The sequence below is a fragment of the Apteryx mantelli genome, chromosome 7 (assembly GCF_036417845.1).
Source record: "Apteryx mantelli isolate bAptMan1 chromosome 7, bAptMan1.hap1, whole genome shotgun sequence".
NCBI lineage: Eukaryota > Metazoa > Chordata > Aves > Apterygiformes > Apterygidae > Apteryx > Apteryx mantelli.
In genome coordinates, this window is record NC_089984.1 from 29,175,498 (window position 1) to 29,200,225 (window position 24,728).

General features: G+C 42.4%; 1 protein-coding gene across 6 annotated transcripts in view; it reads left to right on the forward strand.

The window, feature by feature from the left end:
* ARMH3 (armadillo like helical domain containing 3) overlaps positions 1–24,728 on the forward strand; it is a 138,893-nt gene that overhangs the window by 80,599 nt on the left and 33,566 nt on the right. For all 6 annotated transcript variants that reach the window (XM_067300145.1, XM_067300151.1, XM_067300150.1 and 3 more), the window contains one exon: positions 22,253–22,331. In XM_067300145.1, coding sequence (XP_067156246.1) covers positions 22,253–22,331 — 79 coding nt within the window. The remainder of the gene's footprint in view (positions 1–22,252; positions 22,332–24,728) is intronic.

Sequence of the window (24,728 nt, forward strand, 5' to 3'; positions counted from 1 at the left end):
GTTGAATTCAGAGAATTTAGTTTCTAGATGAAGTGAAATCTCACCACGTATCTCTGGATAAAGTTCAGCAGTCCCTGTTAAGACTTAGTTTGCAGAGGCACAGTATGGCTCGCAGAGCCCTTTTCCCTGACTAAAATTTTTTTTAATTGAGTGTTTGCTCAGTTTGGAGGGGAAGCAGCTTGGGCCCAAGGACACCTGGAGGATATGAGCTTTGATTGCTCTCAGCCTGCTAATCTTCATGATCCAAATGGTTGACTCAGGCAGAAGAACGATAATACCCTCTACACAATGAGACGGGAAAATACTCAACAGAGAAAGCCTTTTCTAGGAAAGGAGGAGACCCTCAAATTCGCGTCTAGAAAGATGAACTTGGATGGGGACCAGTGCAGTGGCAAGCAACAGGGATCATCGTTTTCATAGAAAATACACTTCATGTGTGTTTTGCCCAATCCAGCAAAGTGAGAACTAATGGCTACTAATTTAATGTAAAAGCAGTACAGCTTCTGAAGGTAAAGGACAATGTCATGGGAGGAAGTGGGCATGGAGAGTCACAAACAAATAAAAGTGGGAAGTAAAAGTTGAGAGCACTGAGGATCTGGGACAATCTTGTCATCAGCTAGAAAACCAAAGTCTAAACTGATCTAGTACCATTTAAAACTAGTTAGGAAAGGATTATCTTGTAGCTGATCATATGAGAGGACTGAGAGAGCCAGAAAGTCCCAGGCTTGCACCAGCAGGAGCCTGGGTGAGGGATGCCTGGGTGAGGGATGCCTGCTGAGGTTCTTGGTGAGCCGGGCTAGATGTTTTTTCCACAGTGATAATGTTATCAGTTCCAGAGTAATTCCAAGAAGGGTCAAACCCTAAAGGCTAGTCAGTGAATTAAGACATGATTCAGTAGTCCGGTAAATACCGTTGTAGGTTTTTCTAAAGTATAAAGCTTGTAAAAACTTGTAGTATCTTTTTGTAAGTAATTTTCTTCCTGCATCAATGCTTTGGAGCTCATTAGGGTTAATAGACTAGATGGTTTTAAGACTGATGCCACTTCCTCCTGTCAGTCAAGGATCACTTCTCCACCAAGGAAAGACTGTAAATGTCTTCTGTAAAATTCAGGGGCTGGCTAACAAATGGCAGTTTAGAATACATTACAAATGATGAATGTGATCTCCTTAAAGGGAAATCTATTCGTTTGACTTAGTGCTCTCACGATTAATTGCTTGCCAGATTAAATTGCTCCATAAAAAGCACACTACTTTATTCGATCTCTTCATGATGAGATTAGCTAGGCCGTGCTGTTTCTTTGTATGTTAATTACAATGGTATTTTCCTCTTCAATTTAATTATTACATTGTTTAGCACAGCATGCTTTCTCCTAGCCTCAGGAAGAATGTCTATATTTTTCTTTTGACCGCTACTTTATAATTTTATTGCCTTTTTTCTAGAAGCATTTGGGGTTTCCTTACAAACATAGGAATGATACTAGCTGGGCACTGGCTCACCATGCAGCAGTCTATGGCAAGGAATATCTGAATTGAATCTATGGTGGCAAGTGTACAGAGTTATCAGTCAGACAGGAATTTGTCCAGGGTGCTGAAGCCTAGCTTTCTGCTTCTGTTGAAAACATCCAGGAAAATGTAAAGCTCACTAGTGGGCAAGGTGTTTGCTTTTTGTCTCACCTGAAAAAATAACACTCTACCTGTTCAGTACTCCCTACTTTGCTGAAGCTTCAGGGCAGATTTGGAGGGAAGCACCATGCAGGTTTATTCTTCTTTCTTGGAGGCCTTCTATGCAGTCGCTGACCATACCCAAAAGAGCCCTTTTTCTGAACACCTGCAAGATGGAAACCCAAGAAGCTGAACAGCATCAGAATTATGGTAACAGCCTTAAACTTGAAGGAGTCTAACAGTAAACAATTCAAGGAAAGTTTCAGATAAAGCTATTTTAGTTTCTCATTATAAAAATTGCCCTAGGCTCTAGGGGATACTAGTTCATTCTCCCTTCATTATGGAAGATAGTGTCGCCAGAGTCTTCCTGAATGCCTTAAAACTGACTACTTGTGCAACCACCCTGCACGTGCATATACAAAATAACCCCTATCCTTTTGCAACATTAAGCTTGTGAATTTACATACAACTTAATGTTCCCACAGCGACATTACAGTGGCTCAGCTGTACAGTTATTGGCTGTTTTTTAACTGTTTATGCTGCTATACCTCTCTAGGTGCAATATTTAACATGGTCCAGTCAAAATGTTAGCTGAGGTATTTAAAATCCTTCACTTTTCTGTCTAAAGTGGATTTCCTTTCTTATCCACTAGAACATTTATTTTTGATTGCTTCTCAACTTTTTCCCCCCAAAAGTAGAGTATTGTTTTCTGCTGGAATTCATCCTTAGAGGCAAGGATGTATTAATTAACCTGTTCTTTTACTCTCCATGTATGTAGAATTTAGAAAATTCAGAAAGGTAGAGAGTGACTAGAAAAGGTTCAGAAAGGGACAGGCAGGATGACTGAAGGTATGGAATCAAGTACCTTATGATGAGCATTTATATACACTACAAGCCTTCAGTCTGGAAGAGCAATGACAGTGAGAGAGAATGAAAGAGTCTATAAAATAAGTATCATGGAGAAGATGAAGAGGTGCCTCAAGAAGATGTGGACATCAAAAGATCAGATAAGTTCAAACCAGAGAGATGCTGCTTCATGCAAACTGTAGTTAAGCTGCAGAATACCTAAAAGGTTATGTGAATTTAAAGCAATGATTGTTACAAATTAGTGGAAGAAAACTCCATCATGGGTTACTGGTCATATAGATATCACCTTCACCTCAGGTATCATCTTGAACTGGTGGGTGGAAGTGAGAGCTGTTTCTGAGGCGCTATCACTTTATACTTGCCCTGTTTTTGTACTGTTCCTTAAGCTTCCATTTCTAGCCACTTTCAAAGTCAGGACACTGAGTTGGCCTTTGTTACCTGACTTAATAAGGCAACTTTTATGTTTACGTAAATTTTATCTCTGTCAGCAACTTCTCAGGAATCAGCTAGTTGCTTCAAAGTCTTTACCAAGGGCAAGGCAATGTGCCAACATCCCCACCCCACTGCTTTCTGATTGAAGGATTGCATCTTATAATCACAGCTCTGGGTTATGCATGTAGTTTGAATTTCTCATTTTTCAGTTGAGAAGGCTGAAATCACACGTTAGATGTCTGTAAGGTGTCATTGCTATGTGAAGGAGTCACTTAGTGTCATTTTGACCCACATCAGCTTTACATTCAGAAGAGAAGGCCTCCAAGCCTTCCTGTGGCTTTCTGCTGCTTCTTGTGTGTGCATAGGAAACATTGTCCTTGATAAATTTAGAAGAGGAATGTCCCAAGAAGCAAGACTACATTTCCCTATAAGCTGTGTCTCCTGTCCTGCAGCGCTTTGCTCAGTTCTGGGAATGGAAGAAAGCTGTGTCACTTGCTGGAGATGGAGAGTGCTGAACAGTGATGAAGAGAAGAGGGGACACAGAATGATTAACCATGGAAGATTTTTCTTCCCTCATGACTTGACTTTAGAGCCTCAATCATTATCTTCATTGTTCTTTTTTTTTTTTTTCTTCCTCCTTCAGAAAGAGCTCATGGAGAGCTGTCAAGATCATGAACTCATAAATCTCATGAAAGTAAAAACCATGCCAACTGAGCAAGGCATGATTTTTAATTAAGACTAACAGGATTTGTTGTCTTTTTTTTTTTTTTTTTTCCTTGCTAGCCCCAATTCAACTATAACAGTTGGGAAGAAAGGTCTTTAAGTTCAGTGTCCTATTGCTTGTCAGCTAAGGGCAGCTGAGAGATGTTGGAACCTTTTGAGACTTCTCTGATTTAAAAAGAAAACCAAATTAAAAAAAAAGGACATTTTAAGGGGACAAATCCTTTTACTTAGTCTTTTCAGAGCAGAGAATTGAACAGGTATATAACTCAGTTTTTCTGTTGGAGATTAAGTTGGATAATTTATCACTTGTTCCTTTTTCCTTTTCGCTACTGCAGGTCCTCAGGCACTGCTCTATAAATAAACATTCAGAAGGGTCTTTTGACCAACTTTCTGAAGACAAACCTTCACTAAGTCTGAAATAAGCTATCATCAGTTCTCATCCAGTACACAAGCTGGATCCTTTAGGAAAACAAATGTATCGGGGTGAGGGATCTCAGCTCTAAATGCATCAAATAATGATTTGTTCTTTGTGAGGCACATTCAGCTATGAAGACTGTCCAGTGTGAATTAAAGTAGTGTTATCTGGAAACAAGCAGATGTGAAGTGATATATCCTGTTGTCATCTGCCATCCCATGCTGGCCCAGCTGTGGAGACTGACTGCATCTGTCTGGAAGCGGAGAGGATCTTTCCCTCACTGAGGAACTAAGTCTTTGTGGCTTCAGTTGACTTTCCTGCCCAGTGCTGGTCTCTGGGACTAGTTCTGCCCCCTCTCTGTGCTGCCTACAGCAAGCACCAACGCAGTGGAGACTGAGAAGTGTCCCCTTTGGGGTGTACTGCTTACCTGACTGTAAGTGCCAGACTGAGTATGCCTCCCATCCGTTTCCTCCCCGGTGCCTGGTGCCCCGACAGGGAAAGCCATCTGTGTTACAGCCTTTTTATCTTAGCTTGGGGAGGGAAACGAAACAGAGCTATTGTATTGCTTGCAATCTGTTTTTTGTGAAGCAGTGATATGTTCTGCAAAACCACTTTTCTATTAAGTGACATATCACGTGCAAACTTAGCCTTGACTGTTTGGCCTCTATACAAGGCAGGTACAGTATTCATTGAAATGCTGGGTGCTGAGGGTGCCTCTAATTCCTGACTTTCTAAGCCAGCCTTTCCTTCTGTATTGTCAGCGATTCAGCTGAAAGGGTTTGCTCAGTGTGGAACGATGCTGCTGTGGAACCCTACTAAGACCCCATCTGCTAAGAGCTCATATTGATTTGTGTCTTAGTTTCTAAAAGCCTTCAATTCTCCTTCTGTAAATGCCGTAAATAATGCAGATGTACTAGATGAAATGTGCTGTATGAACATCCCAGAAATCATTTTGGTCTGGGTTGAACTAAGCTAATCTAATCATGGTTAGGAGTTTCTCAATAGCTGTGAAGCAAGAAGTATATTGTCTTATTCTAGCTTAATGTAGTAGTCAATATACAGGGGTAGGAAGATACGTATTTGAAGTGGTAATCAACTTCCTAAGAAGAGCTTTTAATGTTGAAATATTATGAAACTTCATCTGAAACTATCTGTAAATCATATGTATATATGCACACAGTGGAAGTGCGGTAAGATCCAGTCTTGTGCCTGTGATCTATCTGCATAATCCTCGTATTTGTATGCCCCTGTCAAAAGGACTTCAGTGCTTTAGAGGCTATGTATGTATATATACGCTAAATAAATCATTTTGCCCACTCATAGCAAAAAGGCATTTTGCGCTAGCCACATTGCAGAACACATCTTAGTAGGGGACGTTGATGAATAATTTGCCCTTTTGAAGTTCCATGGGCTTTAGAGCACCAAAAAGTACTTCAGGCTGGCCTAGGTCCAGATCTGTTTGAGAACTCCTTGGCAGTCTTGTAGAAAGTACATGGGAGTTTGAGGTGACCTGTTTGTAGAAACTTAATTGGATTTTTGCTTTATTTTATGTCTGTTATGTGTAAAGAAAGCAAAAAGGTAGATGGACGGGGTATTTGTTAGACTGGGCTTTTTTTTTTTTTTCTTCTTCCATTAAAAATATGCAGCACATCAAGGCTATGGAAAGAGGATTTTTCCTCCAAATATTCTGTGGTCATAGGAGCTTGGGCTCTTTTCTGCATTGAGAGATCAACTAATGGATGGTGGATCCTGCAGAGGAGAGAATATACTTACATGCTCATAAATTCATTCTAATCAATGTTTCTCTGGCAGTTATCTGATGTTAGTTACCACAGTTGCAAAATGAAGAATGTGTTTACATGCTATTAGCATTGTTAATTGAGAGCAAACATGTATATATCCTATTTTCAGAGCTGAGCCTTGTCTTCCTGTCACTTTTCTGCATTTTGTTGCCCCAAAATTGCTGATGTGATCAAATAGCACATTGCAGGCTACACTTACAAGCCAATTTCAGAACTCGCTATTCCTGCTTCAGATTGTTTAGCATCAAGTACCCCGTCTTGGCTAAAGCAAGCAAACTGCATGAACCAGGTTGCCCTTCAGCAGAGACGTTTTAGGAAGTAGGGGCATTACCAAAGGCATTCCTGTTGCCAGGAGGAACTTTGAGAGCCCTTTGAACATCAGCACAGTATGAGACTTCAGAAGTCTTTCAGATTGCTGACTTGACTTGAGGTCTTCCCCACTGGTTCTCCAAGTATTGTTCCCTGATTTCCATGCATTACAGCTCATCTGCACACCTGGAAAACTTGTGAGAGTGCAGGAAGAGGCATTTAACAACCTTTGTGTGTTAGTTTTAAAACAATGATCATTAAAGTTCTATGGACACATGTATTAATATTTCTTTTGGAGCTACAATGTGCATCAATAACAATGTTGCTGATACCAAGAATAAATGATGTGACAAAGTGCTTATCATGGAGCATCACCAGGAAGCAAGGATGTCTAGAGTTAGCTTCATTAGGGGATGAGTATGAAGCACAGTGCTACATGGTACGTTTGTCAGCGAGCTGGAAGGGCATATGAATTTCTGATAAATTTTGCAGGTTACTGGAAGACTGGTGGAAGGGTAAATCATGACGTAGATGAGGCAATGTGATCTGAATTGCTTTCTAACCTGTCAAGCAATGCAGTTCATGAGAAAGCAAGTGCTGGCCTGCAAATGGGGGGGCTGTGTCTTGGAAAGCCATGACTCAAAGAACATTGACTGGCAGCTTTACCCTAGGTTTCTTCAGCTAAAAAGGTTTACTTGGCCCTTGAAATATTAGCAGATGCAGAAAGTGATTTTATGATCATATATCCTGCAGTCTTGGCTGGTGTCTGTTTCAAATAGGATATTGAAATAACAGAGGACAAAAGAGCCTCAGTTATGAGAAGCTAATAAAAATGCTTTTGAGATTTCAGCATCTTTAACTCTTTAAAATGAAAGCCTAGGTACATTCATTAGTGTTCGAGCATGTTTGAGAAGATAAAATGACAAAGCAAAAAAAAAAAAAAAGAACTGATAGCTAGACACTGAAATCAAATTTAAACTGCAAGTTACTTACCCTATTTCATCAGGGGATTAACCATTGTAGTAAACTATGGAAGAAATTTGTTCTCCTCCACCCTGCTTTTCTTTCTTTCTTTTTTTTTTTTTTCCTTTCAAGTCTTCATATCTGAACAGGATACTTCTGTGAAAGATGCTCTAGCTAGCTACTAGCATGCAACTACTTTGTGCAGAGATAAAGTGATAAAACACAACAGTTTCTGATATACAGAAGTTCAACTGATCTTGTGACCTGAAGCTGCATGAATCAACTAAAGGCTGGGTCAAAGGTCTCATTTTGCATTTAAAATCCAACAAATTCAGTATCAATTCCTACGCTTGAGGCTTCAATTTCTGCATGGAGAAAATTCTCCTCTTCTAAGGCAGCCTTCGACCTACTGAAGTTTATCGGTGCAGCAATTAAACAAAAGGACTGGCCTGGGTATAATTTTGAGGAGTTGTTGCTCTTAAGAGCACACAGGCCAGACAGGAGATCCAACAAGAGGTCAATGGGCTGCAAACTTCTGTTTTTTTTCTGCAGTTGGTAATCATAGTGATGGCCATGCTCAGTGGGTGTGGGCCAGGACGGAGGAGTTGTGCTGTAAGGAAGGGTGGAGAAACTGCTCCCTAGCCAGGCCTGCTGGTCAAAATGTTGCATTTGTCACTTCTGTTTTCAGCCATACATGTCAGTCTTGCTGTGGGAGCAGGGATTTTGCTCATTGTAAGAGGTTTATAATAAGTCGTAATGGCAAAGGAAAGCTAAAGTGCAAAAGCCTCAGAGAGTCTATTTTTTGTTATTGCTTAAAAAATAAGTTTTTCTTGAATGAGAGTTGCTCAGCCTTTCATGTGTAGTTGTGGAATTAATGGACAGGAGCAGTAAATCCGTGCTGGGAGATGGCCTCATACCTACAGAAGGGCTAAAAATGCTGATTATTTCAGCAAAGTCTCTAGCTTTTTTCAAAAGTGCATGCAGTACAAATAAGTGTTATTGTAGTGCTGATGTTCTTAACCGCTGTGATCTTGAGGGTGTTTGAGTCTGTAGGTTAAGATGTCAGGACATCCTTTGACATGTGAAGTCCTACTTATCAGCTTCGCGTCTGGCAGCCTGGCACTCCTAAGAGGCCTGTCTCCATGCTTGCCTGCGCTCTGCAGTTTGAACACGGCAGCATTTACTGTAACAGCACTCCACGTGTAAAGGTAGGGCAGGAACTGAATCTTAATGATGCCCACAATCAGGAAAAGTAAACAAGCTGTTTCATTACAATCTTTTTCTGCCGGTTCGCAGAATTAATACTCAGTTGAAGAATTCCATGGTGGGCTGGTGTGTGTGTGTGTGTGTGTGTTCTTGGTGCGCAAAACTGCCTCAGTAGGTCGGACTGTGCTGAATCATAACTCCTGCTAGAGCTGGGAGACAACGTGACCCATAATAGTTAACTATCTGATTTTGGGTTCCCATGAAATGGCTAAAACCACTTAAAAGCGATGGTATGATTGATGGTGCGTTAAAATCCTTTAAAATGAAACTGGGAAGGCAATCAGTACTTAATGTGGCTCTGTTACTGGGTCATGAACACCTGGATTGAAGGAGGGTCTAAAAAGCCCAGCTTAGCCTGCTTTTGAGGTTTTGTTGCTGCCCTGCATATGTAACTAAAGAGGGGCTGTACAGGCTACAGGTCTGTCTTTGTTCTTGCCATGCTGCCTCTCAATCCATTGCGTTAAATAACGGCAGAGGTGTTTTGACGCTGTAGGTCCCTAAGGTTTGTTGATACTTTCAGGTCGGCCATTGCTATGCGGGAGGTTGAGCGCTCTGTTTACTCCTGCTCTCCTGTGCTGTTTGTGTTGGGGCCAGAGGCTCCTTGTTTCTCCGCTGCCTCTTCCCGCTCATCGTTATGCAGAACAAAGCCTTAGAAGTTGCCTGAATATTAATTTTTCAGGCTCTTTGAGGACTGCGGAAAGTAAAGGTCAGGGCCAGCGTATTGGCTCACAGTAAAGCAGAACGGCCACTGTGCTGAGCAACGAGCAGGCATGACAGCCTAGGATAACAGGACCCAAAACTTGTCTTCTTGGTCTTTGGTCTTCTGCCGGGAGCCTATGGCCACGTTTATCTTGCAGTGACTTTTTGTATGGGACAGTTGTACCTCTCCCCTGTGAGCAGAGATGCAGCCTCTGAGGAGTACAAGTCCATGGATCTTGAGCTGACCTTCCTGCTACGTGGCAAGAAGAATCCTGCTAGAAAGGAGAGGTGAACTCTTAGTCCTGAGGGCTTAATGGGTGTGCTGCGTATAGATGCACTGTGCGAGGAAATACTTTGCTCAGGAGGCAGTGGGTTTACTTTAAACATACCTTGGAAAAAACTTGGATGTAAACATTTTCCAGCGGAAAGCTCTGAAATCAAAACACTTTGCAATATTTGTCAAATCTTGTTTTGAAATATCCTTGACTCAAAGTTTTTTTTTTTCTAACAGTTGGGTGCTTTCAATATGAAAAATTAAGTTGTCACAGTTTTCCTAAAAAAGTCTTTTACATCAAAGTTGGACAGAAAATTTGAATTTTGGCCGAATTAAGTTTTTGGTAATCCAAATTAAGGAGGAGTACAGAATTTTCACAGATTAAAGATTTATTTAGAATTTGAAACAAAACCAGATTTAAAAAATTTGAAATACTTCTTAAAAAAGGGATTTCCATCTTCTACTTGGTTCTAATTTTGATCGTTTTTCTTGTTGAATAGCCTAGTGTGGGCTTGTCTGTAAAACCAAATATAGATCTGCCCTTTAGAAAGAATTCAGGTGTCTTTATTGCTTTTTGGGTGTTTTTTTTTTCTTTTCCAGAGGTTTCTGCAGTCTCTTTTTTTGTATAGTAAGTTTTGTTGCCAAGCCTTGGCTCTTTCAAACCGATAAGTGTCATTGCTCATTAGCATCAAATATCATAGCCCATATCACTTTTGCTGTGATACTCAGCTGGCACATGTTGGCTGTTAAAGCAGCAATTAATCCCTTTGATATTGAATGGGTTCTGTAATCATCTGATCTGGTATTTAAAATAATAATCAAAGTTCTCTAATGACATGGATGGTTTAATTCCTCTAGGGATCTTGCTGCTGACAAGGAAATTTTGTCGTGCAAGGTAACTTCCTTCCTTTACATAGCACTGGAGAGCTGGTGGCTAATGTTTTTTAAAAATAGTCAGCAAAATATTGATTTGGGCAAATAAAGTCTGGGTGATGGGAAAACGGGTTTTGGTCGAAGAGCAGGAGGCAGCCTGATTGTATTATGTTGCAATAACGGGTTTTCTGCTGCAACTTTGACTAGTATTTTCAGAGCTAGATTTTTATAGTACCTTACCTGGCAATAAATGCTGTATTAGGTTAGAGGAGTGTTTGACCTGGATTAAATTGTCTTTCTGAGCGTGTGCCTGTCCATAATAAACAACTATGCACATGCTCAGAATGTCTGCTAGTCAAGATAATAAAAGCTGTGTAACAGGACTTTAAGTATGGGGGAAACTGCAGTGTCTTTCAAAGAAATGTACGGTAATTATTGGCAGTCTTTAACTCGTAATAGTGACCTGCACGTGTGCTGAACGCCTTTTCTGTAAGATATTCCTGCTCTTCCATATTTCCCCATAGCTTGCATTGAGCAGCTTTCCCTTCTTAGTGGAGAGCAGCACTGTTATTGCGAATGGTTTTTTTAACGCTAAGATGATATTGCTAAGGCTGGTTTATAAGCTGCACAAGGAGAAAGGTCCTGGCACCTTGCACGAAGACGCCAGCATGGTGAGGTGGAGCAGGAAGAACAGGACTCAACTTGCTAAATAAATGGACTAGGAGAGAAATGTTGCTTTTGCTCTTAATGGAGGAGCTAAAAGGAATTGAGGGCAAATTTAACTATCTTAATACGAGTAATCACTGCTGTATTTTTGCCAGTGCAAATGTAAAATGTCAGTTCAAGATTTCAACAGCCTTTTAATGCTCAGGATGTTCTGGTGTGTGTTAGAGCAATTCTGAATTGAAATGAGCCTATCAAAGTAACTGCAGCCAAGTGCCATGGCTTCCCTTTTTGGCCTTCATAATTTTATAGGTAGGAAGAGAATGCTTGGCTTTTTACATCAATTTTGCTTTTTTCCTATATTTTCCTTTGATTCGGGATAACATTTTTTTATTGTGTCTTCAGTTTTGGTGCTGAACTTCAGAAATTGTGTCATCTCGCCCATCTGCTGAGTGTCTACAAGCCTTGTCAGCTACAACTGAACACATGGATGCTCTGCCTTTAAAAAATAAAAAATAAAGGGGTGTGTGTGGGGGGAGATGAATACATTTGAGATTGCGTATCTCAGAGGTTAGCCCAAGCTCTGGAAGGTTTACTTGGAGATGTCAGTTTAAGAATTTCGCAGCTCAAGCTTCACAAAGTTGCAACTAGCTTGAACTATCTCATGCCACTGCCCTGTAAGAACTGATGCACCTCTCCAGTATGCAGTTGTGTATTAGATCGGTTCTGTATCTAACATGGACATAACCTAAGTAGAGTTCTACTATAAAGAAAATTCAAAAGCAAAACTTTAGCTCTGTTTTTACAGAGAAGTCCAGGAGTCATTACTGTTTGCAGGTTGTCTGTGCCACCTCTTTTATATCGTATGTAACTGTAATTAAAAACAATGTGACTTTTTTTTTTACATTACATTTTCTTAAGAGCCTTTAAGAACACTTTAAAACTTTTAAAGAGTAAAAGTGCTTTGCAGTACTGTACATCAGTAACATAACACCGTAGGAGAGGGGCTTTTTCTTTGACTTGCATGGTAGGAAAAAGGAAAAAGTCAGCAATTAACCTTAAAACATTTGGTGCTCCATTGTTTCTTGAATTGGAGAACCATGTCAAACACTTCACTTTCTAAATAGAAAATGCACTTCCCTGGCTTTGCCTTCGGTAGCAGAGCAGAAAAAATAAATATAGGTATCAAATACAAAACCAAAACTCCTTAGGGAGAAGTGAGCGCAGGTGTGTGTATGTGTATAGCTATATATCTTGGGTATGATGGTGCGTGAGAGGAGAGCGTGAATACTTGAAAATAATTTTCTCATCCATTATGTAGCGTGGGAAAGTCTGCTGCCAAAGCATGCTAGCTTTGTCCTTCAGCTGCTAGTTCAGCCGAATGTTTTTGTCAACATCTGATTGAAGTTGGGGGCAGCATAAGGATGTGCGATAGAGGAAAAGAACGATCGAAGTGATTCTGGAAACCCTTGGTGTAGGCAGGTGACTTAACAAGCTCCCCTTGTCGGCTGGGCTGTGATGAATTGCCCATCTTCTCTCTCTTTGTCCTCACTGTTGCCAAGTGAACCATGAGTGTGTGACCAGGCTAAGCTTAAGGCACTGCATTTTACTTTGCGGTCAGAATGGATTTAATGTCCATCTGTGGGCAGTAACTCAGCTGATAACTTGTTCAACTGCAGTAAATCACTTGCTTCTGATCATCACCTCTTAGATATTGAGAGTAAATTTATGAGATCAACAGAGATCAGGATGGAGGGAACTTGTCTTTCAGGGAAGCAGATCTAGTTAGGGGAACTAAATAGAAAGAAGCTGGATGCATGTGAAATACAGCAAAGGAGTTACATATCTGTGATGAGATGAAACTCTCCACTGGTCCATAAGCCAGACCCCTTGTCTCAGGAAACCAGAATCCTAATTGATTATAGATCCTCCAGGCTTTTCAGACGTAAAATAAATATCATAACAAAAGAGTAATATTCATTTAACTTTATTTGGCTCTACAGCTTTCCTTGGCACTGAAAATCAACTTCCCCCTGTCCTGAGTGATGTGCGATGATGTCTTTATTGAGGACTTTGTATTCACTCTGTGGGTTTGTCATCAGGGTCCATGTTCTAATCCTGGTTCTGAATTTCGTCCAGGCAAGGCATTGCTTAGTCGGATCCATCAGACGTTTCTCAGCAAATGTGATTTCTATTTGCACCTGTCTGAGAAAATACTGCAAGGTTTGCAGCGTCTTGTATTTTCAGAATACTGCTCTGTAAATAACAGATTTTGGTCTGTGTGGTAGCAAGTAGTGTCTGAAAGGTTAAGATTGTGAACCCCTCTTAGATTTACGTGGCTGTGCAGATACAGCCATAGCTGACACTCTGCGTAATTATTAAGTTAATTAAATTTCATTGTGGGACTCAGCTTCATTTCCCTTGCGAAGTAGGTTTGACTGTAGTTGATTCTTGCTTAGGCAATGTTCCTTTCCCCCTCTCTCTTAATGTGATTTGATGTCCTAGCTATTTTATGACTAGATTGTGTCGTTCTAACCTTTTATTCACTCAATCCAGACAAACACAGATGCTTCAGTGCCTTCCTTTCCCTCTGGGACTTTGTGACAGGCACAGTTTTTACGGTGAAGCAGTAGAATAGGGCTGTGTTGTGTGACCTAACGAGAGGTTTCTGTCTTGCTGCTGCGGTCTGCAAGCAGGGTGCTCGGGGCCCCGTGCAGTATCTGCAGGCCCGCACCTGACAGAATGGGGTAATACGATTCATTTCCACTCTCTGGAGATGATATGTGGTTGATGGCAAGTATTCACTCAGTTAATTAGACTAGCAGCCGTACTGACTGCCTGTCTCAGACAACTTTATATTCCATCCCACTGGGCCCTTTTAAACTTTTAAAATTTCATTCTTTGCTTTGCGTGTTTGGAAGCTGGTGTGTGCAGTCCATATGGTATACTGCACTAAATGCAGCATCCAATAAGCTAAACACTCTGCTTTCCTTAAAGTTAAGCATTCTGTGATGAAATGACTAATTAAGGTATTAATAGACGTAAAAAATAATTTAAAATACTTCAGGTTTTGATCCTGTTTGAGGTTTTGCAATGCCTTTTGTTTCAGGAGGCTTGGCTGTAAGGCTGTAATGCCAATTACAAAGCAATGGGTAGATGCTGACCCACTTACAGAGGCTGCTGAGAATAAATATTTGCTAAAAGTTCATTACTTATGGTCTAACCAGAGAAGGTGGCTCTGGAAACCTTTCTGGGGAACCACTGGCAAATACTCTTTGGTGTTTTCTTGGTTTTGTGTTTTGTTTTGTGTTCCCACCACCACCACCCCAAACTAGCTGTTTCTTTTTACCTGATTCTTTGTCTTTGAGAACAGGCTGGCTTGTACTTGAGAGAGTTAAGGGTAATTGTAGCTGAAGGACTCTATTTGGTGTTCAGGCAGTATTTTTGACACATTTCATTGCTCTAAAACACTTGACTGCTAGTGCTGAAAGTATCATGCTGTTTGCACTGAAGGCTGCTTAGGTATCGGAAGAATCATGGCCTGTTAGGTCCATGGACTGTATTTTCTGCTTGTTTGGTACATCTGAAGAATTTTGTCCAGACAAATTAAAATATCTGAGGTAAGAGGACTTTGAAACATGTGCAGCACAAAAGGTTGGTTAGACTCTGGAAAAAGATGCTTCCGTATTAATATTGTATGTTACGGGTCTGTGCAGATATTAAGGTAGACAGGGCCCTAGGACAGTAGTTTGTTTTAGAAGTTGGTTGAAGTGTCAAACCTGGTAAAACAACTATGGAAGATTAGACATTGCTGTTAGCGGTTAGACATCCCGTGCACTGGTCTATGAATCCACCCTGGCACGGTCAGCTCTCACATCTTGTACATGCCAGAACTGAGCTGTGTGCTTCAGTACCCAGCACCCAAGACTGGAGGACAGGCTTTATATTTGTGATGTTTTTGTATTCTGTCAAACAGCACCAATCCTGTCTGTAGTTAGAGTTGAACAGATAATGAATTTTTTTTTATTTTTAACTGTTCATCTCTGGAATTGAGGTGTAATGGAGGGTCTTTTGCTTTTAAGGCTTTTATTTTGGTCATCTCTCTTATAAATTATATGATTGAGGCAAGAAATTTATTCCTCATTAAGTCATAGCTTTGTTGTAGAAGAACAGTCAATGACAGATCATCAGGAAAGCGGGAACACCGATCAGGTTAGTGCCCTATGCTTTGACTGAAATTTTCACTCCCAATGTGTGGACAATATTTTCCATTTTGTCATTCATACCGTTTAATCTGGTAGCAGCAATGATTAAGTGTAGTTAAGAATTTAAGATGCCTACTTATTGGGAAAAGGGAACACAAATGCGTCTAGGCTACACCTGAGCTTTGGAGTGTGTCTGGGAGGGTCTTGCAGGAACAATTCCAGCAGTGGATTGGCTGCATGGAAAATATGCAAGCTGATAAATTCCCCGAGTTTCATCATGCCGTAGTACCTCCCCAGTGAGGTAGTGCAACTATCCTGAAGGAGTTAACTGCTCATCTGTGAGGACTTCCTTAGGCAAGAAGCCAAACAGAAGTGGTTTAGGTGCGAGAATGGAGGTATTTGGTTTGCTTGGCTTAAAGCTATGGACATGAACTGTAGTAAAAGAAAATCAGCTTGTCCTGCAAGCCGTGAAGATACCGGGTTAGTACCCAGCAAACAGTGAAGTGGAAAGATGCGCTGTGGAGAGCTGTGTGTTGGGTCAGAAAGCGCATCCTCTGCATCTTCCCCTGGCAGAGTGGGGCTGGGCAGAGTGACATGGAAAACTGCTGGAAGCTCAGTCGGCACATGTGCACTCTTTTGTCCCATCCTCATTAAGTAAATATACCACGTATCTCCCTGTACTGTGGTGCCCGTCTTCACAATCAATAGGTTTCAATGTGGCAGAACTGAGCAGGTGTAACAGGCTTATTGCTTCTATGAAATTACAACAGTGCTGACTCAGACATTTCTTGTAAGCTGTAAAGCAAGTGCTTTTGACTAAAATATCCTTTTGTCTTCAGTTCTCCGCTGCAGTTTATTATTGTGTCTGGAAGATGCCTCCCCCTGTGAGTTGTGGACTTCCAGCTTAATGTCAGTACTCATTAAAGTGTAGGAGCAGAAGAAATTTAACAGATTGGAGCCAAACCGCAGTAGACGGAAGAATTTAGTGCACCATTCCAGGGGGTTTACTTGGATTTAATTGATGCACGCAGCTTAGGTATGAACGGTATGTGTGCTTTATAGCAATGCCTCCTGGACATGTGTTAAAATAATCGAAACCCTCTCACCTCCTGCCAGGTGGGGCTGTACGTACAGCGTAACTCAATCTAATTGTTGCAGGCACTGAACAGATGGGGGTTTTATTGCCCTCATGAGTGCTGGGGGTGTGTAAGAGCAATGCTGACAGGATCTTTGCTCCAAAAAGCAACTTGTGAGCTTGCTGAGAGGCAGCTTGCTGCAGGGAGGAAGGCTTGTGGCTGGGAATTTTGCACAGGTCTCCAGCAACCATGGTTGTGACCAGATGAATGGGGGGAGGTGGATAGGTGGTTTGTGTTTGTGTTGGTCTCTGTATTAGGTGCAACTTACTTGCTGCCTTGAGCTTGAGCAGTGTGTAACATAGCAATAAAACCTTCAGAACCCTTTTCACCTTGTTGGTTTAAAAAACTTTGTGAAGGTGTTTGTTGTTATTCCTATTTTATAAAGGAGGAAACTGAGGCATGTGAGGGGAAGATGGAACTGCCTGATTTGGAGTTGACAAATCAGAAACAAACTGGTGGTTTTCTTGGTTCCTGTTCCTGAACAATGAGCAGTACGTTCCAAGTCTCCCTTTTGTAATAAGGCAGCTTTATAAAGTAGAGTGTGATAAAAGACAGCTGTCCCCTTTCCTGCTTCTACCCATTCCCAGCCCTCATTGTGGCACTGCGAGCTTAGTGCCTACTGGAGGTATTTGTCCATCTCAGAAACAGTTTATTGCAGAGGTAAAGTGAACTGGCTTCCTTTGCCAAGTGTTCTTTACTCAGTGCATGTAGAGATGCAGTCATTGCTGCCCAGGGTGCTGTGCTGACGTGAGTGTTCAACTGAGAAAATGAACGTGTGTAGTGGACATAAAGTTACCCTGACTGCCTGTGAAGGGGTAAATACCAACCTAAAGCTTTGGGAGGAGTTTTGTTTCTTTTCCAGGGAAAGAAACGAGCTTGTGGTGCAGCTTTTACTGTGCTAGAAATGTTTGAGTATGCATAAGAATGCTTTGCGCCAGACACTGTTTTGGATCTGCACAGTAGGTGCAAAGACCAGGTTCCTAGAGTGAATGATAGCTCAGCATTCCCATCTCTGTAATAAGCTTTGCAACCTTTCTGTTCTTCCCTTAGCCTACTTTCAGCACTTCCAGAGTGCTTAATTTTGCTCAGGCCAAGAGGACAGTGTTGTCTTATGGGACTCCAGGAATGTACCTGCCATCAAGCAGGAGTGGATATTAGACAGCTCATCTACAATAGTTTGATGGGGAGAGTTTGGAGGTCAAAGCAAACATGCTGAGGAAGTGCTGCCTGCCTGAGCATAGTGATTTTGCTTTCCCTTCACACTGGACCAGACCAGCTTCTTGTGTGGTTAAGACAGGCAGGGCTGTGCTTTTTGCCACCACGGAGTGAGTACCCATGGAGTAGAAGATGCTTGGAGTTAAAGACCAGTAGCTTGGTGTTGCTGGTGCGCTTCACTTCTCACGTGTGTTGTTGCAACTAGTAGCAGATCAAACTGAGGAATCAATTAGATTGTTTCTCTCCGTGCATGCCATATCTGTTTTCACAGGAGCCCTTTCCTGCCAGCAGAGTCTGCATCTACAGAAACTGGTTTTTAATGTTTTTATCCTGAGTGTCTCTAAAGGGCAGCACTCATTGCTTCTGTGTGTTAAGGGGCAGCACCAGGCAGTTCTGAATGAGGTTACGGAAACAATTTCTAAAGTGTTTCCTACTGGCTGGAGAGTTATTGCAGCCACTGTAGAAGCACACCCTGTTGGGAGTGAAGATGGGGAGGAGTGGGAATGCTGCTTGGCTGGAGATATACCTTCTCTCAACTTATCTCCTGCTGAGAGCTGTGGCAGGGGATGTCCGTCCCCATTTTGGAAAAAATAGGACCAACATGGTGATTTCCCCACTTCTCACCTTCCAGCCCATATAATTTTTGAGGGAGAAACTACTAGTGGGAGCCAGTCTGAGGCTGGCCAGTTGTAGCAGCTTCAAGAGCAGCCAAAGTTAGGAACCTTCTGCCAGTCAGAGCTTTCCAGTTTGCAGAGGACAGACTGCCTTGTGATCCGTTGCTGTTGCTCTGATCATCTCTGTCCTGCAGTCTTTTCACCTCCACTTTCTCAGTCCTGTCTGCCCCTTTATCCCTCTTTTTTCTGTCTCTGTGCCCCTTCCACCAGTATTCTTTTTCTGTGTTTTCTACCTTTAGTTTATCTCTAACTGAAGTCTCCGTCATGCCCCTCAGTAAAAACACAGCACCATTATGTTTTCTGTTGCCACCACACTGTTTGCATTTTCTTCACTTCTGTTGCATTGAGATCATTAACTCCCTGGGACAGGCACTACCTGCCACTCTGTACCTAGTTGCAGTGGGACCTGCTTTTATTGGTCTAATAACATGATTAATATTGCTAGTACAAATATATGATTTGTTGGCGCTTAGGCTCCTAAATCAGAAGGAACATTCTATACTTTCCCTGCAATCGATCCCTTCTGCCCCAAAGAAATAAATATTTTAATGCCAAGTGTCTTAGGCTGCTCATTCTGAAGGAAATATAGGCTCATATGAATCTTTACATGCCCTCTAGCAGCATGGCACCTAGGCAGTTTGCCCTCTGAAGAGTTTCATGAGGAAGTTAGGAGTGAATGTCTGCTTTTCCGGGAGCGCTGACATGTTCCCAGAAAATTTACCAGTGTATAAATGGTTCTCCCTGGGAGATCGAGGAATAAAGAATGTGGAGATCACTCATGGTCTACCTTGGAGCATTAAATATCAACCACAAGACAAACCCCTAGGAGATGAGTGGTTTGTTTGCTTGTTTTGATTCCCGGACCACTGTTTAGCCTTCTTCTGCTGTTAAGCTTCCTTCCCTTGTCCAGGGACAACCTTCTCTCTTGCCAGTTGGCTGCTGAACTGTAAATCTGTCAGAGGACACAGTGTAGTTAAAGAGGAGGCATCTCTCCAGTGCTGCTGAGTTTTCTGCTCCCTAGAGAACTATATCCCAAGAATACTCTGAAGTTTGTATGATAAATAGCAGCCAGTCCCACCAGGACACTGTGCAGTGTGGAAATATGTAAGTGTGCACGCTATCAGAGGCTGGCTGGGGAACTGCAATGTTTCAGTTCATACTTTACCATTTCTTTACTGTTCAAATATGCTAAAGAAGATGCCAGTGCTTCATGAATACCAAACACAAGGGGTTTCTTTTTTATTTTATTTTTTTATGATACGAAGATTTCGGAGCACAGCAGATCAGAAATCTTTTGCAAGAGCTTTAACAATTCCTTCCCTCCTCCCCAAAGGTACTGTGCACTGGCTGATATCCCAATAATAAAGGCAATCAGTGTAAAAATAAAACATTGCCAAGGCTCAGCTGTGGCATGCTGGTGTCCTGAACTAATGATGGCAGAGTTGCTGTTCTATTGCCCATAAGGGGGAGGCTGTGCTTAAAAGCTACTGTCCCCTGTTGTCTCTAGGAACAGCTGCCTGTGGAGTGGCAGCTTTGCAAAGTGAAATTCCAGCTGTTACTCAGTAGCCCAGGAGGCCAGTTGCCTAAAAGTATGCCCCAGGGACAGCATGGGTTTCCAAAGATGGAGCAATAGCAAAGGCATAGCAGAGTAGTTTATGCAGAAAGGCTCTGTTACTGCTCAACAGCTTAGGCTGGATGATGGTGGAATTTCTTGTCGCAGATGTGTGGAAATGAGCTGTACTTTGTGCAGAACCTGGCCTTGATAGTGTGTGCTGGGCAGTAAGAACCTGGCTGTGCAGAGCCAGGATTGAATCCAAGCTTTTCATGCCCCTCTCCGCCAGGCTGCCTGCAGTTTCAGGAAAGCAGCTCTGCAGAAAATCAGGTTGGGAAAGAATTCTTCATAGTGGAAAGAGCTCTCTTAAAACAAACTGAACTGTTCAACTTCCTCCTCTAGTAACTGAGGAGTTATCCATTTGCCTTTAGGGGAATGAGGAAGGAGATGTGAAATTCTTCTCCTCTTAAATGTCTTTTGCTTCTTACTGCAGTGGCAGCTGGTTGCTGGTTTGCTTTCCCTGGGTGAATCCCAGCTGTGATTGCAGGTGCCGCTCCACTAGCTCAGATCTGAGCAGGGACTTCTGAGCAGGCGGCCCATGTGAAGTGCTTCACAGCAGTGGATACAAATGAATGCTAAATCTGTTCCCTGGTAAATGTTGAAAGCATGTGAGTGCACTGAACCCCACTGAGCTGCCAAACCTTCTGTCAAGCCAGAAGTTAAGTTGTTGTAAGTCTGTGTTCCCATTTTTTCTTTTTTTTTTTTTTTTTTCCAATAGCTTGTAGTGTGTCCTGTAGGAGTGTAAATATGACTCCAGTCAGGCATGAAACACACAACTTGAAAGCCAGAGTGCAGGAGAGGCTGGGTAATGAAGAGTGTGATGGTGACTCACAGGAGCTGCTTCCCTTGTCAAATTGAAATGGGAAGAGTCTGGGCATGTCTCTACCTGCTGCCTCGCTCTTTGCCAGAGGGAGGAGGGGTGTGAAAGGCTGGTGGGGGCCCTGCTGAATTTGTGTTACTGTCAAGGCAAGCAAGACTGCAGAGCCCCCCCAGGCTAAGTACATACTGCTGCAGCAGCAGTAGCCACTGGAGTGACTGCCCCTGTGTGTGGACTGGGTCTGTTATGTTGACAAAGTGCAGCTGGAAATGTTGCAATGAATCTGCAGATTCTGGCTGGTCTTGTGGGTTTTTTACTCTTTCCTCCCTTTCTTGTGTGTGCACCCCCCCTCCCCTTTGTTTACCTGCATATTTAAAGAATTAAGGATGCTTCCAGGTGGGTTCTCTTTCCACCAACTCTGACTGGCACTGTTGAATATCACTTCTGAACTCAGTTAACTTCTCTTAGCTGTGATGAGGTCTTGAGGAAGTAGCAGAAAGCCCTCCTGGCAGTGAGAGGTGCGGGAGGAAGGAACCCATCAGAGTGCAACTACAGGAGCTGGAGTGAATTTTCATGATGATGAATATGAGAGAGAAAGCCCTGGCTGCTGCTGCGGTGTAATTTGGTCAGGCAAGCATTCTCCAGGCATTCATCAGAGCACATCTCTGTGCCGAGCACTGAAATGGGCTCTTCTCATCATGAGCCCTTGCCTCGGCAGTGGATCTCATAAGTACCATCCCAAGTAGGCCAGCAGCAAAATCTAGCCTGAGGAGACTTTGCTGTCTTGCCATTTGTCTTCTCAACTGCGCCTGAAAAGCAGAGTAGAGGCTGAGGAAATATTCCAGCAGAAGTTTTTTTATTTTATTTTATTTTATTTTATTTTATTTTTTATTTTAGTTTGCATTTTGGATTTCCCAGACACGTGTCTCGATCCTGCTAGAAGGGATGGGAAGTATGCTGGTGTAGTCAGTGAGAGAAATGCAGCAGAGAAGTAGGGCTGATCAGTGTTCCTACTGCTGTGTTTGGGACACAGTGTAAATTAATGTGTTATCTCTAATGACCTAAATGAAGCTGAGGGCTAAAGCCATTATGGAAGAAGTTAAAGTAGTGGCTGAAATGATCGATCACCACAGGTAAGAGCTGACTACAAAATTTCAAACCGGATTGGAGATCAACATGAATAAACCATCAGCTTCTATACAGCAGGCAACAAAGTCACCTAGGGCAAAGTATCATGCAGTACTGGTTTTAGAAGAAATCAAGAGATGCACTTTTTGAGTAGGATCTGGCTGGGATCTCCAGGTTCACTGTGTCTCTGCTACAACACTGAGCAATTTGCAGCCTGTTTCCAACATGACAGTAACTCCCTCCGGCACAGCCACGAGCCCAGTCCCATATCTGCTGTGACAAGTGCACCCACGCTTAGGGCAGTGCCTGTGTTTGCAGTTTCCAATGAGCATGTGACTGAATCAGCACAGGCCTCTCAGCAGGGAGATTGCGTTTGGCAGAGCAAGCAATATAATGCGTAGAGGGAGGAAGTACTTCTTGGAGGACTGTGGCTCCATGTGCACTGGCTCAGGTGGGTGAGGAATTTCTGCTGCATCCATAAGCTGTTCCTGAGACCTGTGAAAATTTCTTTGTTTCAGAGCCATCATCAATCACTTCAACCCGAAGATAGAATCTTATGCTGCGGTGAATCACATATCACAGCTCTCTGAGGATCAGGTAAGCCAGATGTGTGGTATTTTTTTTTTTCTTTTTTTTTTCCCCCCCCCATGCGATCTGGGAATATAAGCATATTAGAGCACCTTTTGCTCATTGGGGCTGGTGATGTTGCAGAAGTTTGAGGGATGAAGGTGGGACTCTTGCTCCTGCTCGGGTGTGGGTGAGAAGAGGAGAAAGAAGGCTTGCCTTAGCCAGTTTTACCATCACATGCAGGCATCTTGGTCCAGCAAATGCAGAGGGAACAGTGAGGATGATGGGGGTGGGGGGAAGATGTAGCATTGTCAGCAAGTGTGGTTAGGGACCCTGAGAATGCTAGTGTTTAGACAGGGGTAGGAAGTTCTTGGCAGTAAGCTTACTTGTCAGAGAAATGTTAAACCTAGCTTGATTTGCTGTGATATTGGGCAAATGGCTGGCAGAAATTTTCTAGGGTAATTGAATGCAGTGTCCTGAACAGCTGTTTCAGACAGATTTTGAAAAGAGAAGGCTCTAATAAAGAGGGTCATAGGATTAGGTTTCTCTTCCTTAATTTGGCTTGGTTTCCCCCTTCATGCCCTGCTTGTATTGCATAAATGTGTAAATGTGGCTTCTTGAAAAGAGGCTCCTGTGCATGGTCTCAGGAAGGGAACAGATGACCTGCTTCCCCAAATACGCTCTTCAGGTTGTATGTTAATCACTCTTGGAAAGGTGAATGACTCTGCAGGAGCCTGTGGTGGACAAAATACTGAGCTGCCATGCAAGTTGGGGGGAACCTCCCAGACACAGCTAGGTCAGCATCTCTGGACCTTCCAGAACAGAAATTGGGTATACCGTATGGGACAGACACCTAAGTCACCTTGGCTTGCTCAAGGATAGGACTCACCTTCTGTCTGTTAGAAAGTCCTGACCACATCTTCCTCTGTAGTTCATTTCTCTCATTACTTGATGCCCTCCCTTGCTTCCCACTAACCTTTCCCTGTGTTATTATACTTGATCTGTAATCAAGTGTTTGGGTAACACCCCAAAGCCTCAGTTTGAATGCTCTGCTAATGCAGAGAAGAAATGTGGCTCCTACCACTTTTCATTCTCTTCTTGGTAGAGCCAGCTGGAAGAACACTGGTTTGATTTACTCAATTTTTATGTATTGTTCTGCCTCTGAGAGTCACTGTACCCACAGTTATGCTCTGCAATGGTTTGTGTTATAAATCCTCATTCATTGATGATATACTGATTGCATCAACCCGGGCCCCTGACAAAGAAAAGCCTTTGATAGTTCAATTTAAAATAGGAGCTTGGAAAGGGGAGACTTTTGCATAGTGTTTAGGTTAGTCTGAGAAAGGAAAGGAGCTTTTTCCTGTCAGCTCTGTGTAGTACTCATCCCCCAGCAGCAGTTCAGTGAGGTCAGATTGAATCCTTTCTTCTTGTGTGCTATTCTTTAAAATCTCAAGCAGCAGGCAGATAATAAAATCAGTGCTGATGCATGGAGCATTTTGAGGAAGATGATTAGGAAGTTGAAAGACAGTTAGATTTCTCTTTTTTTCCCCTCTCTTCTTCATACTTTCTCCCAATGTAGGGAGGACATCAAACACAGCAAAACAATAGCAAGCCCTGGTGAACTGTAGAGGAATGATGGAGATGTTGCTGTAGTGAAAGACTGTGTGGCCTCAGTGAGGGTGTTTAGCTGACTTTCTGCAATTTACTGCACAAGGAGAAGAGTGATGGAGAGGACTTGCTTCCACCTCTAATTAGCCAGTAAGCTCAAGGTCTGTGTTTGGACCACAGTTTCCCCTCCATCAGTGGCCATCCCACATGGTAGGTAGGTGATAGCGGTAGATGGCTGAGATCAAGTGGAGTAACTGAGTTTGTCTCATTCTGTTAGTTATCCGGCATGTGGGGGTCAAGCTTGCCTTTTGGCCACTGTAGTCTGTCTGTCCTTTTTTTCCCTTTCATCTCTCCCTTTTGTCTCTGCATGCATGGTCACTATGCTCACTTAATTCCCTTTCCCTCTTCTCTCCACACATGTTGTTTGCTACATAAAATCCATCCTTCCTTTTCTGTCCTGTTTTCTGAAGTGTACCGCACTGAAGCTTTTTATGCTGACACTTAAAATGTAATCATTGAACTTTTGTATCAACACACAGATGTTACGCTTGGGACCGGTCATTCTCTCCTATGAGCTGTTATTTCAGCAGTTTCAGGAGACTGGTACTTCTTTCTTTGGGAGGATTTGTTTTTATAATAATGAGGACCAAACTGTTCTCTCTCTCTCTCTCTCTCTCTTTTTTTTTTTTTTTTTTTAATGGAATATTCTTTCCCAAAAACTAGTCTGTGGCTGGATTCTCATATGGCTGCTCATACTCCTCTGTGGTACCTGAGCATCCCCCATTAATCAGGCATGGCTTTGACATAGTCCTATCTAAG